Source organism: Cygnus olor, chromosome 1 (assembly GCF_009769625.2).
Source record: "Cygnus olor isolate bCygOlo1 chromosome 1, bCygOlo1.pri.v2, whole genome shotgun sequence".
Lineage (NCBI taxonomy): Eukaryota > Metazoa > Chordata > Aves > Anseriformes > Anatidae > Cygnus > Cygnus olor.
In genome coordinates this window covers 36,232,051-36,245,652 of record NC_049169.1, presented here as the reverse complement: position 1 = coordinate 36,245,652, position 13,602 = coordinate 36,232,051, and the positions used below count along the sequence as shown (strand labels likewise).

The window sequence follows — 13,602 nt, the reverse complement described above, 5'->3', positions numbered from 1 at the left end:
TTGTGTGAATATTTAAAAATGTCTTATTAAGAAAAAAACATTATGAAGTCTTTTGTACTGACTAAACCCAGCATTTTATACATTTTAAGGACAACCAAGCAAACTCTGCAGTGTCTATTTTTACCATTATATCAGTCTGGCTTGCCAAGTCAATTGCTCTTCAGAAACAAAAGATCCAAACATTTATATACAATTAAAGGCTCTATTCAAAGACAAGTTTTAATGTAGTTCCATAGAAATACAGACAAAGTACTAGCAAGTTTTATACCATCTCCTCTCCCCCCAAAGATATCCCATCAAAAAATCCTTACCTTTCATTAGCTATCAGGCTCAAATCTATCCAGGATACATAAGCTCCAACTACTTCAAGGCACTGGCATGTCAACTCCGAGTTATTATACTGATAGTTTTGTAAGATTTGGTACCACGATTCCACCAAACTTGGAATGCACTGTTCCCTCATAGTATCTTTTAATAAAGTGTTCCTACGAGCCTCCTATCAACACAGGAAACAGGATAAATCAATCCTGTCATAGATTAGCAACATTTTCTCAAACTAGTACCATTTTTGCATCCAATACCAGAAACTCCATGTCATAACTAGATAAACAACTCAAATCAAAAGCCCAAAAAGAGCATTTTTTTTCCTTGTAAGAAAATAAAATGCCCTAGTTTTCTCCCCCCTCCCCTTTTTTTTTCCTTTTTTTTTTTTTTTCTACCACAATGCCCAAACACTTAAGAAAGGCAAAGGAGAAAGAAGTCTTCTAGATGATTAAATGGACTTTTGACGTTAGGACTCCTTCAAAAACGCAGTAGTAGAAATTAACGTTATAAAATGAGTCAGTCTAACATTATGTTGGCTAACTCAGCTCCTTACTTTTTGTTTGCTTGCTCTTCAAGCAAAAAAATGCATTAACTGAGAAGTATGAAATCAAAAAAAGCATTAAACAACATACGGCTTTGGATCTAAACCACCTCATGTCTCTAAGGCAGAGCTGCCATAGGAAAAAAAGACGAAGAAAACTTCTTCTGTCTTCTGCTGCAATTAGAGAATGTTTATGAACTTCAAAACAAATATTAATGTGAAGTAATAACTTGCCTCTGATGTATGAACAACATCCCGGTCTACCAGCTCAGCGTCAACAGCCATCAGGATTCTGAGGTACATATCCACACCTCGTGGATTAAGGTCAACTACTGATAGAATATCAAAAAAAAACTTGGGCCATTTTGTGAGATATTCAGTAACAAAAAGCAACGCAAAGACTTGTGCAGCTTTGTTGCGAATAAAAGTCTTCTCAGGCTGGGGATTCAGCATCTGGTAGAAAAAACATTTTATTTATAGATTTTTACTAAATTAGAGAAAAATCAGATATGCTTGTTGATCTCTGTACAGTGATTAAGGTACTACTTTCCTCCTTTTATCAGCTGAGATTTATAAAGAGCCTAACTTCCTAATGATTTTGAAAAAAAATTAGCTAAATTATAATGAAGCAGGGAAAACATTCTTGGTGATGCAGTCCTAATTTTTTCATTCAGTACAAAAATATTAAGCATACTATTCAAAAACTAAATGTCTTCATTTCTTGTTTGAAGTAAACAAGTACTTCTGGAAAACACGTTACGGTCCTCAGGTAGCTAGCTTTGCCCAAGCTAGATGTTCGTAAGAATAGCAAGGAGTTCTTCTAGATCTCCATTCTTCAGGAGAAAATGGAATCTGTCACTACCAATTTTTCTCTCCCTCCTTCCCCCCGCCTCATTGGAACAGCTTGCCACAAAGAGGAAAAAAAACAACCCATTTCACAACGACCTGTTCAAGTTGTATTATATTCCATTTCTTAATGTTCAGATCTCCACAAACAAAGCAACTATAATTTGGAATTGGAACGATATTGGAATGAGAACCAGATAACGGCAGGTATAGGCAAAGACCAGCATCAGTTCACTCCAGAGTTCTACAGATTCCAAACTCTTGGGTCCAACTGATACTACAGCTTCAGCTGATACTATAACTCCAGTAACTCAGGCCCTAAAAACAGTAGCCAATACACTACCACAGCATTACCAGAGCAGGTGATACGAGGAGTCTCATCCTTTCATTTACGAACATCTGCCAGCACTCTAAGCAGACAGGACACAGGCCAGGAGCGTTGTGAAAACAGAATTACCACTCCTATTCTAGACACTCAAGAACATCAGGAATCTAGATTATACCTCTCTAAAGGGAAATTTTAAATGCTCCTTACTTCACACACAATAGTTAAACCACAATCATTATCTGACATAAGAATTTTATATTTAGTATTAAGTTCAAGCACAGATTTCCTTACAACATATAATTTAAAAAAATTCTAAAAAAAATAGCTTCTTAAAAGTCTTTTACTGTCACATACTGTATATCTTCAGGAATATATTTTTAAACTCAAATGACATATTAGACATTTAGCCTGCACTGAATGCACTATGTTAGCTTACCGTGCAAAACTGCTGTAAAGTAACACACTTACCTGGGCTTGCAGCCATGTTATAAGCGTTTCCCTAATTAGCTGCTGCTGGACTTCAGTAAGTTCAGAGTATCTGAAACAAAGCATAATAAGATCAAAATATGTCTGCTTCATGGAAAGAGCAACATTCACTAAAGCAAAAACCAGTTTAATAACTATGCTACACATTAGTGTAAATTAAAGGTTTCTAGAAAAAGGAATTTACACAGCTATTAACATATCAAAATTCTGAATAAAAGATGTATTAAAATAAGGAAAAACATTTTGGCCGTATTAAAGAATTATATCTCCAGGCATTAATACCTCCTTTATCAGAGTAGGAGCTTGAAATTTTGCAGGAAGTCTGCCCTTCTATAACGGATAGGACTTACGACCCTGATAAAAACACACCTTTGACTGGTAAGCCATGGGGAGAACAAATAACATTTGTATATGCTCAAATTTGATTACTACACTATTTGAAGACGCTGACAATAGTGAACACAAGGAAGTCCTTCACTGATCTGACCCTACAGGACATTGATTATCACACATATGTCAAAACAAGCAAAGCAAAGCAAACAAGGAATTCAATTCTGCTTTGCATCATGCACAAGTCTTCGCAGAATTCTACGTCATAACCAGCCCAACGCAAATACTACCCACACATATTCCTTCTGAGGACTAGGCAAGTTGAGAAGACTCTTCCTGCCATTCCTTCTCCAGGGTGCTATAGCTCTGGTACACCCCCTGACAGGAATGACTGCTGAATGCCATCTCAGTGTTCCTGTTAAAGTATCTAGTCATTAAGGAGAAGAAAAAAGCAACCCCACAGGAAACAGTGAAAAAATGAGACGCAGGAAAACAAGAGAAAACACTGCAAGAAGCAGATGACAGAAGTGACACATGCAGATGAAGGCGGACAATGAGGTAAGACCAAGTTAATAAAATCTCAGAGAGATAAGTCTTTAATTTTTGCTCTGATACGTAATTGTGAACCTCAGCTGCAATATACATCTTACTTCTATCTGAAGCCTGGCCCACATGTTCAGTGTACTGCAACCAGCCACACTGATATCCCAGAGGCAGACACCTCTGCCGTGATGTTGGAGGCCAGACACCAAAGGAGCCCAAAGTATGAAACAAATATAGTTTCACACACCTAAACTTTTACTGTTTCAAATTATTTTGTCCTAAAATTATGAAGCTACAGAAACACTACACAGTGAAAACACTACTTTCTCACAACATCTCTGCCATGCTTATTGCATGAATAAGGCTTTGTCCAGAGTCCAGGATTCTGTACTGAGTAAGGCTGCTGTTTGCAGGACTTAAACTCATTTTTTTTTTTTTTTTTGGTAAAAATTAATGAGAGTGTAGAGTAAGGCTTAACGGGCAATGCTAAGTAAGTTTCATTCCACACTTGGTGATCGGGCCTGTGTTGGGCCATACGCAGACATTAGACTAGCTAGGGAGAGCATGCTGCTAAGACACTAGCTACTTCTCTCCCAGGAAAAGCTGAAGGAATAGAAGAAGTCCTGTGGGATGAATTAAGCTCATCAACCACACTGAGGTAATGGTTTGCAGAATAAAGGTTCTAAAAGCTTTTATTCAGGAACAACATCCCATTTTAAGTTTATTTGCAAGCAGAATAAAAAGAAAATCAAAATAACGTTACATGGTTGCTATCAAGAAAGATTACTAACTTGAACTTAATTTGATGTTCCAGAACTTGAAAGCAAAAGAACTTGATGTGATCATCACTAGAAAAGAAGACAAAATTCTGTTAGATGTGGCAGTATGGTACACTTCTCTGTGAAGAACAAAATTCCTCATATATTACAACCAGGTGGTGCCTTTGGCAATTCAAGAACTACCGTGCACTAAAGAAAAAGTCTATGCAAAAACAGCAAATACTCTAGCAATGCATTTGAAAAAACAATGTGCAACTAACATTGATATTCCCTCTTACAGTATTTTTTTCTTATATTCACCAGTTTATCATGCTATGAGTTTGGTATTGAACATAAACTACAATATGTATTGCATCCTGCCTTTAAAAAAACTAAAAATTGTATGAATCAGTGTATTTTGGTAAACAGAGACTACAAATGTTTTTCAAATGTTGCATGGTTTTGTTAATCACTGCATACTCTGCTGGAGTCTGAGAAGCTTTAAACAATCTTTTGCAAAAAAAGTGTTCACTATCAATCACTGATATTATTTGGGAGATATACATCCCTGAGTTTCCTTCCAACTTGCATTATTGTATGACACAGCAGCAACCTATTATTTGAGATCCAAATACACAACTTTGTGCAAAAATAGGGGTGACGACACTTTGCATTTTGAAAAATAGGGGGTGAGGCACTGTTCCTAAGCTTAGCGCATATAAAGCCTACATTCTCACAACTCGACAGTTTCAGCACTCCTCCCCTCCCCAGAATTGAATGGGGATGCATTCAATGGGCTTGAATGCATTTTTTTTTGTCCTGGATTTCATAACGCAGCAGCCTTTAAGCTACCAAATTAATATTGAGTTTTATTTATACATTATTCTTCCTTGAAAGACATCATATGGAAATCACAGATTAACAGTGATACTAAGAATGGCATGAAGGCATTAACTTTCAGCAATTTACGGTTTGCTAATTATGCTGTAAAGATAAGAAAAAACAACACCCCAAAGACCTAAACATATTACTAAGGAAAATAAGCAACGATTCTTATCTATATTACCTGTATATACTCTGAGCTAATGCTTCTGCGCAGACTTGCCAAGCATCCTGAGATATCTTGAGCTGCTCAAAGTAGGCTAGTGCCTGCAAATATTCAAGTAAGAAGGAATGAAAAAGCCAAAAACACACACACACAAAAACAAACAAACAAAAAAAACCCACAGCAAGACATCTTATTCATACTTGACACATTTAAACACCTCTCCCTCAAAAAAACACAAACAGTATTTGGAAAGAGGTTTTTATGTGGCTTCCTCATTACCACAACACAAGTGTTTCTCCAAATGTTAACCCTACAGGTACCTACCTCCACTGTACATTCCAGACAAAGGTTTCTATTACTTCTCTATAAAAAGGTCAGATTCACAGAACTGGTGAGGTTAAAGGGGACTTCTGGTGACAGTCCAGTCCAACTTGCCCGCTGAAAGCAGGGTCAGCTAGGAGAAGTTGCTCAGGGCCTTGTCCACTAGGGTTTAAAATACAACTTCCAAGGGTGGAAGTTCAAGTCCAAGTCAAAAATCTAGGTTTTTCACTGAAAACAACTCACAATTTTTGTTGCACAGCTTTGGTTGTATTCTACATCTCAAGCAGCATTCGAAGACAGTCATTCACTGAGCACCTGACAAACATCAGTGTGTGAACCTATTAAACAGACTAGAAAGAACTGTCTACTTCAGCCAAATTGTAGACACCCAAGTTGTTAATCAGACCTTCTAAGAACCTCCTGAAAACAGTTAACTCGATCTAATTGCTTTAAGATTTAGTGTGACTTGCTATACAAAAGAGTAAAATAATTTTTGAAACAGAGATTTGATTGACACATTATTTTAAGCCTATGAAGGCTTGTCTTTCAAGCTTATTTTTTCACTAACATAACTGTTTACATTCAACAAAGTGATTATTCAGGGAGTTGAATTAAGTTCTTAAAACAAGAGTTCATTGTAGACAGCACTGGCAATGTCCTTCTACTGAACAGTTTTAATAGCTGATGTTTGAGATGCATTTTATGTGAAGTCCCTTTTTGCATGAATAACAAAAAGATATGTCACCTTTTAGTATAAAATATTTCAGAACTATGCAGATTGCATGGTTAAAATGTCAATGAATTTGTAAGCTTCAAATTCTATAGCGACATTCTGTTAACAAAACTTTAAACTTTGGCTATATCCCTCTTTTCAGGGAGGACAAACACCCACAATAAACATATTTAACGAGCTGCTTAGCAATACCAGGATGCAGTAAACTACATTTGTAACTGCCTTACATGTTCTGGGATTCATTTTGTGAACACCAAAAGATATTAAGTATCCACACTTCTGAGGGATTTTACTGAACGTCATCCTGTATGCAGCAATGAGTAAGCAGAACCCTTTACTCATTAGATAGTTCCAGTAATGCCTTGCCACATAAGCATCTCTCAGATCACGTAACTGTTACCATTTACTATGATTATTTTCTTAAGTTACTCTAAACTTCACCACAGTTCAAAAACTGATGTTTCATTAAAAGACACTGAAGGTAGGCAATCCATTCAAACAACAATAACAATAATAATAATAAAACCACACAAAAAAAACAATCCCCACCTAAGAATTAAAGGGCAATTTTAAGCAATATTGTTTCCAGTGGCTGCTTTTCATTCTGTGGGAACCTGCGTAAGGTACTGAGCAACAAGTACAGATAATTGAAAGGACTGGAAAAGCCAGAGCCCAGAGAAATAAATTCTGTACACGTTAACTGTAACTTCACAGAGTTGGAAACAACTCCTGCAGCTTATTTGCATGCCTGCAATATGACAGTTTGCACATGCCACCACAAACCCTTTGTGCTGGTTAACCAGATAACAATCAAGAAAATATTAGATGTTTCAGTGAAGCAACACCCCAAATTATTAGAGAGATACGCAAGTTAATTACATACTCTTTGTCTGAAGTCTGCATCAGCATTTGGGTTTAGCCCCAAAAGGGCTTGTTCATCCATCTCTACTGCTATACGATTTGTTTCCTACTCCTACTAACAGGTTTGCCCACTTCTTCTAGAGGAGAGCCTACGATCATCTGAAAACAGAGAAAGAGATTTTATTTGCTCAGCACAGCAATAAAAATTAAACGCAGGACAGCAGCAACCGCAGGCGTTTGCACACAAATCTCAGACACCCAGCATGAACTCCACCACAGCATGAGCATGCATTTTTCTGATACAGAAAACAAAATGCAAACTCCCTTAATCACCCTTCGATAACAGAAGTGCCATAAGGTGAACTATTTAAGCGAAAGGCTGGAACTTAAATTTCAAGCATGTGAAGTTTCGGCAAGATTTGACGTAAGCATAAATCATCTACTTAAATGATACACAACAGTATTTTTTATCCCACAAGCTTAGCAACTGCAAAAATAAGCTTCTCTACTCATCTCTAAAATATTGTTAAGATGCTTCATAAAACCATTTGTAAAGTATTTCCCCTGGGGACCAAACCCATTAGGAGGTCTTTCTTCTAAAGCAAGGGCATGCTGGAGAAGTGTCATAGACATTAACCACAAAATACATCATACTGAGCTGTTAACAAAGCTGCCTCTCCTGCTAATGGGTGCTAATTTACTAGTGATGATTTTTATTTAGAAATTTCAGTGTAAAACTAACAAGCAAGCTGGACAAATGTTCTAGAGATTGTGTCTCTACAAGCTGTTCTGTAATGCTCTGGATAAAACACAGTGGATTAAAAAAACTCTCTGTCAAATACGCAGATGCTGTTAGACAGCAAGAGGGGACAAAAATCCACCTAGCCATCAAAAAAAATTCCCACGTGGTAACATCATTAATCAGGCCTGAAGCAAGGCCTCGTTATGTAAGCACGTAGGAGGTAGGGGAAAGGAAGACAGACAAGAGGAGGAGAGGAAACACAAAGTAACTGTGGTCTGAAACTGCCTCCATGCCCGTAGGTAGAATTTCCGATTTCTTCGCGTGACATGCCTGGTGCAAGCTCTGCTGTGAGCCCTCCCCCCTGAAGAAAGGTGGCCCAGTGACAGCGAGCACGCCTGGAAGGGAAAGCCCAGCATTCAGTGTGACAACGGACAGACATTCCTACAAAAGCCATTACAGAACCTATGATAACTAAATGCATCACGAAAGGCAATTTAATACCCAAAATTAAGCAGGCGCGCACACAAAAATGCAGGTTGTGGCAGCACAGAAACCAGAAAGTCTGGAACAAAGCAATGACTCGTGGCAAAACGAGCTCTGCACACTGCCTTACGACACAGCAATCTCGCACGGGGTCAAAACCTTTAGGGATTAAAGCTGCTCTGCTGAGGCTTCGCCCTCTGCGTCCCCAGCTCATTTTCCCCATAACCAACAGCCAGAAAAGCCAGACGAGGGGGAAAAAAAAAGTAAAATGCTGTAGGAAAAAATGCTTTTTTGGACAGCACCTTTCAGATGGGGCCTGGTCCACAGTTACACACGTAGAACTGTTTCAACTTACACAGGCATATTTCTGGCATATTTTCCCGCTGATATCACTTGATCCTCTGCCCAAAAGATAGGAATCTTTCACACACAGGTGACAGGTTTTGCTATTAAAAATAACCTGGCTCAAAATGTGTTCTCTTCACATGTTCAGCTAACAGCAAGGCCAGGCGGTTCTACTAACCTCGTATATGCTATGTGAAAATATTTAAAATTTGATCCTCTAGCAAATATTCTTTCCTAAGAGTTTTAGGTTGACTAGCCCGCTCTGGAGAACAATTAATAAGACAGCTTTCTGAAAAGACCCGTTCAAATACCTTAACAGAACAGCTTCTCGTGGCACCCGGGTTTAGCTAAGCAAGTCGCTTTTCCTGCACAGATGTATTTTACTAACAAGTTACGCTTGGAACGCAAGGCCTGACTGTAATTTTAAGAGAATTTGCCAAATCAATCGAAATATACACCCAGCTGTAACGTCAAGTATGGCGTTCAAGGCAGTTTTACTTGTACACGGTGTTCACGGCTAACATTAAAAGTTAACACACAGCTGTGCAGAAGGCAATGCCAAAACACAGAGGATTTTTTTTTTTGTTGCTGCTGTTAGCCAGTGCCCCGTGATGGGTGGCAGAGATCCCAGTACAGCCAGAAGGGTGCAGGTCGTTAGCAGCAGAGTCACACAGGTGCACGTCTCACTAATTGGGTTGGGAAATGGGGATATGAGGTCCTCTCGTCCTCAGTGCCTATGAGAGCACTTGGGAAGAGGCTGCTTCCACACAGGGACGGAGGGCAGACCCCGCCGCGGCACCAAGCCGGGGGGGCAGGGCAGGGCAGGCCGCCCGCCCGGGCAGCCTTACCCAGGGGCCTAGCGGTGACAGCGCCTCACAGGCGGTACCGCGGGGCCCCTCTCAGCCCCGCCGGGCACAGCAGGCGCCGTGCCCGCTGCCTCCCCCCCCCCCCCGCCCCGGGTCCTCCCGGTTCCCCCCCGACCCCGGCGGCACCTCCCCGGGGAGCGGCGAGGCCCCGGCCCGGCCCCCCCCGCCGTTACCTTCCCGGTCACTGCGCCATGGCCGCGGCCGCTCCCGCCCCGCAGCTCCGGGGCCGCCACGAGCATAGGGAGCGGGCAGGGCCGGGCCGGGCCGGGCCGCGCCGCCTCGGCTGGCGGCGGCAGGAGGAGGAGGAGGAGGAGGAGGAGGAGGAGGAGGGGGGGGGGGGGGAGGAAGACGCCCAAGGGGAGGCGCCGCGGCCCTCACGCGTCCGGGAAGAGGTTCCCCCGCCCCTCAGCGGCGGAGCAGAACTACAACTCCCAGCGTGCCCCGCGGCGCGGTAGGCTGTGTCTGCCGAGCGGCGCGCCGCGGGGCACGCTGGGAGTTGTAGTTCTGCACCGAAGCACCCTGGGAGAGGTAGTCCCGCCGCGCGGTGGGGTACGTGTTACATGGCAGGTTACCGGCCGTGAGGCGGGGAGACGGGCACGGCACAGCCGCACGGCGCCGGGAAGCCACCCGCACAACGCCAGGCCCACCCGGACCCCCCCGAGGCCAAGGACAGGGCCCGCGCCCCCTTCCTCCCCCGGCGGTTAGGCGGTTGCCGCGGTTACCGCCGGCGTAACGCGCTCCGTGAATAGCGTACGGAAGGCCCCGGGCGGCCACGCGGGCTCCCACTGCACGGCGGAGATTGACGGCTGTCTGGGCCAATCGCGCTGCGCGGCGGGGCGGTGGGCGGGGCCGGCGGCTGACGTGAGGAGGCGCCGCGCAGGGCCCCTTCCTTTCCTGCGGGCGGCGGCACCATGAAGGCGTCGGGCACCGTGAGTGGGGCCGCGGTGGGGCGCCCGGCGCCGGGATTAGGATTTGGATCGGGATTGGGACCGGGACTGGGACTGGGACTGGGATCAGGATCGGGGTCGAGGCGGCCGCTGGGAGCGCGGTGCCGCGGGTTTGGGCGCTCCGCGCGCGGCCCTGCAGGGAGGCGAGCGGCCAAGATGGCGGCGGCGCCTGAGGAGGCCGCGGCGGCAGCGGGCCCGGGGACGGGGCGGGCTGGCGCCGAGCCGCTCACGGCTCGCTCCCTGTTTGCCCCCAGCTGCGGGAGTACAAGGTGGTCGGGCGGTGCCTGCCGACGCCGAAATGCGCCACTCCTCCGCTGTACCGCATGCGGATCTTCGCCCCGAACCACGTGGTTGCCAAGTCGCGGTTCTGGTACTTCGTGTCCCAGCTGAAGAAGATGAAGAAGTCTTCGGGAGAGATCGTGTACTGCGGCCAGGTGCGCGCTGGAAGAGCCGATAATCTGGGAGGCTTCTGGGGAATTCCGCCTGGTATACATAAAAGGAATTTACATGAAGTGCTGTTACGGGGGGGCAAAACTAAAATTCATCCTTCATTTGCTGTGAAGATGAGCAACAAATTCACTTTTTCAAAGTGGCAGTGCATGTCCAGGGAGCTTAAAATCCCATTAACTTAATATTTTAAAGATATGATGAATTATACTATTCAGTGCTGTTTCCTGAGTTTTACACTCATTTCATTGTGGCATGTGCGTTTTAAGAGTTACGTGGACGTTCACAATTCTTGCAAAATCGATACCTGGGTGTATCTATCTTACCGTTTAAAGGATTTTTTTTTTATTATTATTTTTGCTGTGATGTAGGGCTGAAATCTAGTAATTTCACACTGAATTGTTAAGGTTTGATTGCTGCTATGTTGGTGTGGGAGAAGAGACCAATGTTCTTTGACAGTAGAACTTTCTACAGTGTTCTCATAAGAGCCTTAACGTAATTAAACTGGTGAAATACTGATGATGTAGTTACTTTAACTTCTTTTATGCTCTTGTCTAATTCCAGGTGTACGAGAAGTCCCCTCTGCGAGTAAAAAACTTTGGCATTTGGTTGCGCTATGACTCTCGTAGTGGAACTCACAACATGTACAGGGAGTACAGGGATCTGACCACTGCGGGTGCTGTCACTCAGTGCTGTAAGTATGTGTAACTGTTGGAGGTACAAAGTGCTAGGACCGGTATATAATGCAAGCTTAAATCTTAAATTGGATTTGAAGCCTAGGTAAGAGCGCTGTCTTCATCCACAGTAACCGAAACACTCGGAATCTAGATTGTGAAGTGGCTGGAGAAGTCTGTAGATGTTTGTGCTCCCTTACTGATGATACGTTTTCTCCACCTTGAAAATATTTCCACTTAATGTGACTTTCTGTAATTCCAGTAATGAATTCTGCTATACAGGCCAACAGTTTCATAACCTTTAAGGTGCTATATACGTTTATTTTACTGTATGTAGTGTTTTGAAATGGTCGAGTTTATCTTCCTAGTTCATGTGGGAAGAATATTTCAGATCAGGTTCTCCTGATTCCTCTTAATATGAAGTATTTGAGGGACCGACCATTTGTATAGCCAATGCTATTGACAGTTGAATCTGGAAGCGTTCAAACCGCTGCAAGTTGCACACAAAAACCCAAAGAACGTTGTTCTTAGTAATGATGTTCTTGTCATGTGTGCAGATATTATATGTATCTTGTCGCCTTTCAAGAGCTGAGGTGCTCTTGAAAGTGAAACTTAAGGTCCTACATTACCTTGCAGGATATTGCCAGTTAACAAACATACCAAAAAGCTTGCTTAAGGGGTCTGAGAACTTGATTTGTCGTAGCACAATGACTTTGAAAGCTTCATGTTCAAGAATACTGTAGTAGATGAAGCTTTTAGTAGGTTAGATCTTCACGGGGGACACTGTAAGCACGGTATTTCAATAGGCCTGTCCTGTAAAATTAGCTATTGTCATGATCTTAAGGCAGTGTGACTACCACAGAGAGGAGTTTTCAGGTAGCCTATGTACAAATCCTCCTGTTCTGTAAGGCAAATTATAGGGGCTAAGTAACAATTCCTGATTGTATCACGTACGAATTTTTAGAAAAACCTATTTTCCCAATAATTGTGTTTCATTGTTGATTCTGAATTACATTTTTCTTGTGGGGGGGAAAAAAAAGTCCCATATAGATTTCTGTAAGTTCATAACTCCCTGAAATCAGGGAAGAGCAGTAAGATGGCATTCTCTTGGAGAAGTTCTGAGTTCCAGGTGGAATTGTCTGCTGCGCTTTGGTTCTCTGATGAACAGTTCTGCCATCGCTCTAGATGGTGGAAATATCATGATTAAGCAGAGTTAACCACGAATTCTAGAGGTTGTGGATGGCATTCATATTTCTTGGAAGGATGCTGGTAAGATTTTGAACTGAAAATGTGTGAAGATTTATTTTAACGAGTTCTCTCGTTACAGACCGTGATATGGGAGCCCGTCATCGTGCCCGTGCTCACTCTATTCAGATCATGAAGGTGGAGGAAATCGCTGCGAGCAAGTGCCGTAGGCCAGCAGTCAAGCAGTTCCATGTGAGTGAAGTGAAACTGTGGCACCTGCTGGGTCCCAATTTAATATCAGGCTGAGAGGGGGAGAGCTTTGTTGTCTGGTACACCTTTGTTTTGCAGGCAAATGGGAGGGGACTGAACTGGCCTGCATAGCTTTACAGTTACTTTATGCTGTGTGATCAAGGCTTTTAGAGAAGTCAAAATAAATGCATGTTATACTGCAGGAAACTTGCCTTAAACGGGCATTTTGTTCAAAAAGAACTATAAAACTAGCGCATCCATTACCTCCTATGAAGTGTATCTAATCTGTGGATGCATTACATAAATTACCTGTTGAATTATAACCCAGCTCTTTGTTGCAAACTGGTTTTGGTGTTCATCTAACATCTCAACTAACAACAGAAATATTTTTCTTGCAGGATTCGAAAATCAAGTTCCCTCTGCCGCACAGAGTTCTGCGTCAGCAGCACAAACCCCGTTTCACCACCAAGAGACCAAACACATTTTTCTAAATGCAAAAACATGCTGTTGGCTCCGTGTTGCAATAAAGATGGATTTGAACCTTT

The 13,602-nt window shown here is 42.7% G+C and overlaps 2 protein-coding genes and 1 non-coding gene across 5 annotated transcripts in view; 2 read left to right on the top strand and 1 right to left on the bottom strand.

The window, feature by feature from the left end:
* Positions 1-10,366, bottom strand: part of XPOT (exportin for tRNA) — a 27,380-nt gene extending 17,014 nt beyond the window's left edge. Inside the window, exons 1-7 of one of the 3 annotated variants that reach the window (XM_040552384.1) lie at positions 10,278-10,366; positions 7,142-7,278; positions 5,223-5,305; positions 4,190-4,246; positions 2,508-2,577; positions 1,100-1,318; positions 312-496 (exon numbers count right to left, since the gene is read on the bottom strand). In XM_040552384.1, coding sequence (XP_040408318.1) covers positions 312-496; positions 1,100-1,318; positions 2,508-2,577; positions 4,190-4,246; positions 5,223-5,305; positions 7,142-7,201 — 674 coding nt within the window. In that variant the 5' untranslated portion in view covers positions 7,202-7,278; positions 10,278-10,366. Of the gene's footprint in view, positions 1-311; positions 497-1,099; positions 1,319-2,507; positions 2,578-4,189; positions 4,247-5,222; positions 5,306-7,141; positions 7,279-8,699; positions 8,772-9,728; positions 9,983-10,277 lie in introns of those variants that run through there. The other 2 variants (XM_040552381.1, XM_040552393.1) reach the window with 2 other exon arrangements.
* On the top strand, positions 10,330-13,602 carry RPL18A (ribosomal protein L18a). The gene is made up of 5 exons (XM_040552406.1): positions 10,330-10,484; positions 10,757-10,936; positions 11,514-11,643; positions 12,951-13,060; positions 13,456-13,602. Exons 1-5 carry the CDS (start codon positions 10,467-10,469, stop codon positions 13,546-13,548), a joined length of 531 nt encoding a protein of 176 aa, XP_040408340.1. The 5' UTR covers positions 10,330-10,466; the 3' UTR covers positions 13,549-13,602.
* On the top strand, positions 12,120-12,251 carry LOC121064232. Its single transcript, XR_005816431.1, has one exon. It is a non-coding gene; the product is annotated as a small nucleolar RNA SNORA68 (small nucleolar RNA).

Bases quoted from the DNA above. Each gene is read 5' to 3' on its own strand.
- RPL18A (XM_040552406.1), top strand. The intron at 11,644-12,950 runs GTAAGTATGTGT...CTCTCGTTACAG, and splicing joins GGGTGCTGTCACTCAGTGCT to ACCGTGATATGGGAGCCCGT. The intron at 13,061-13,455 runs GTGAGTGAAGTG...TTTTTCTTGCAG, and splicing joins CAGCAGTCAAGCAGTTCCAT to GATTCGAAAATCAAGTTCCC.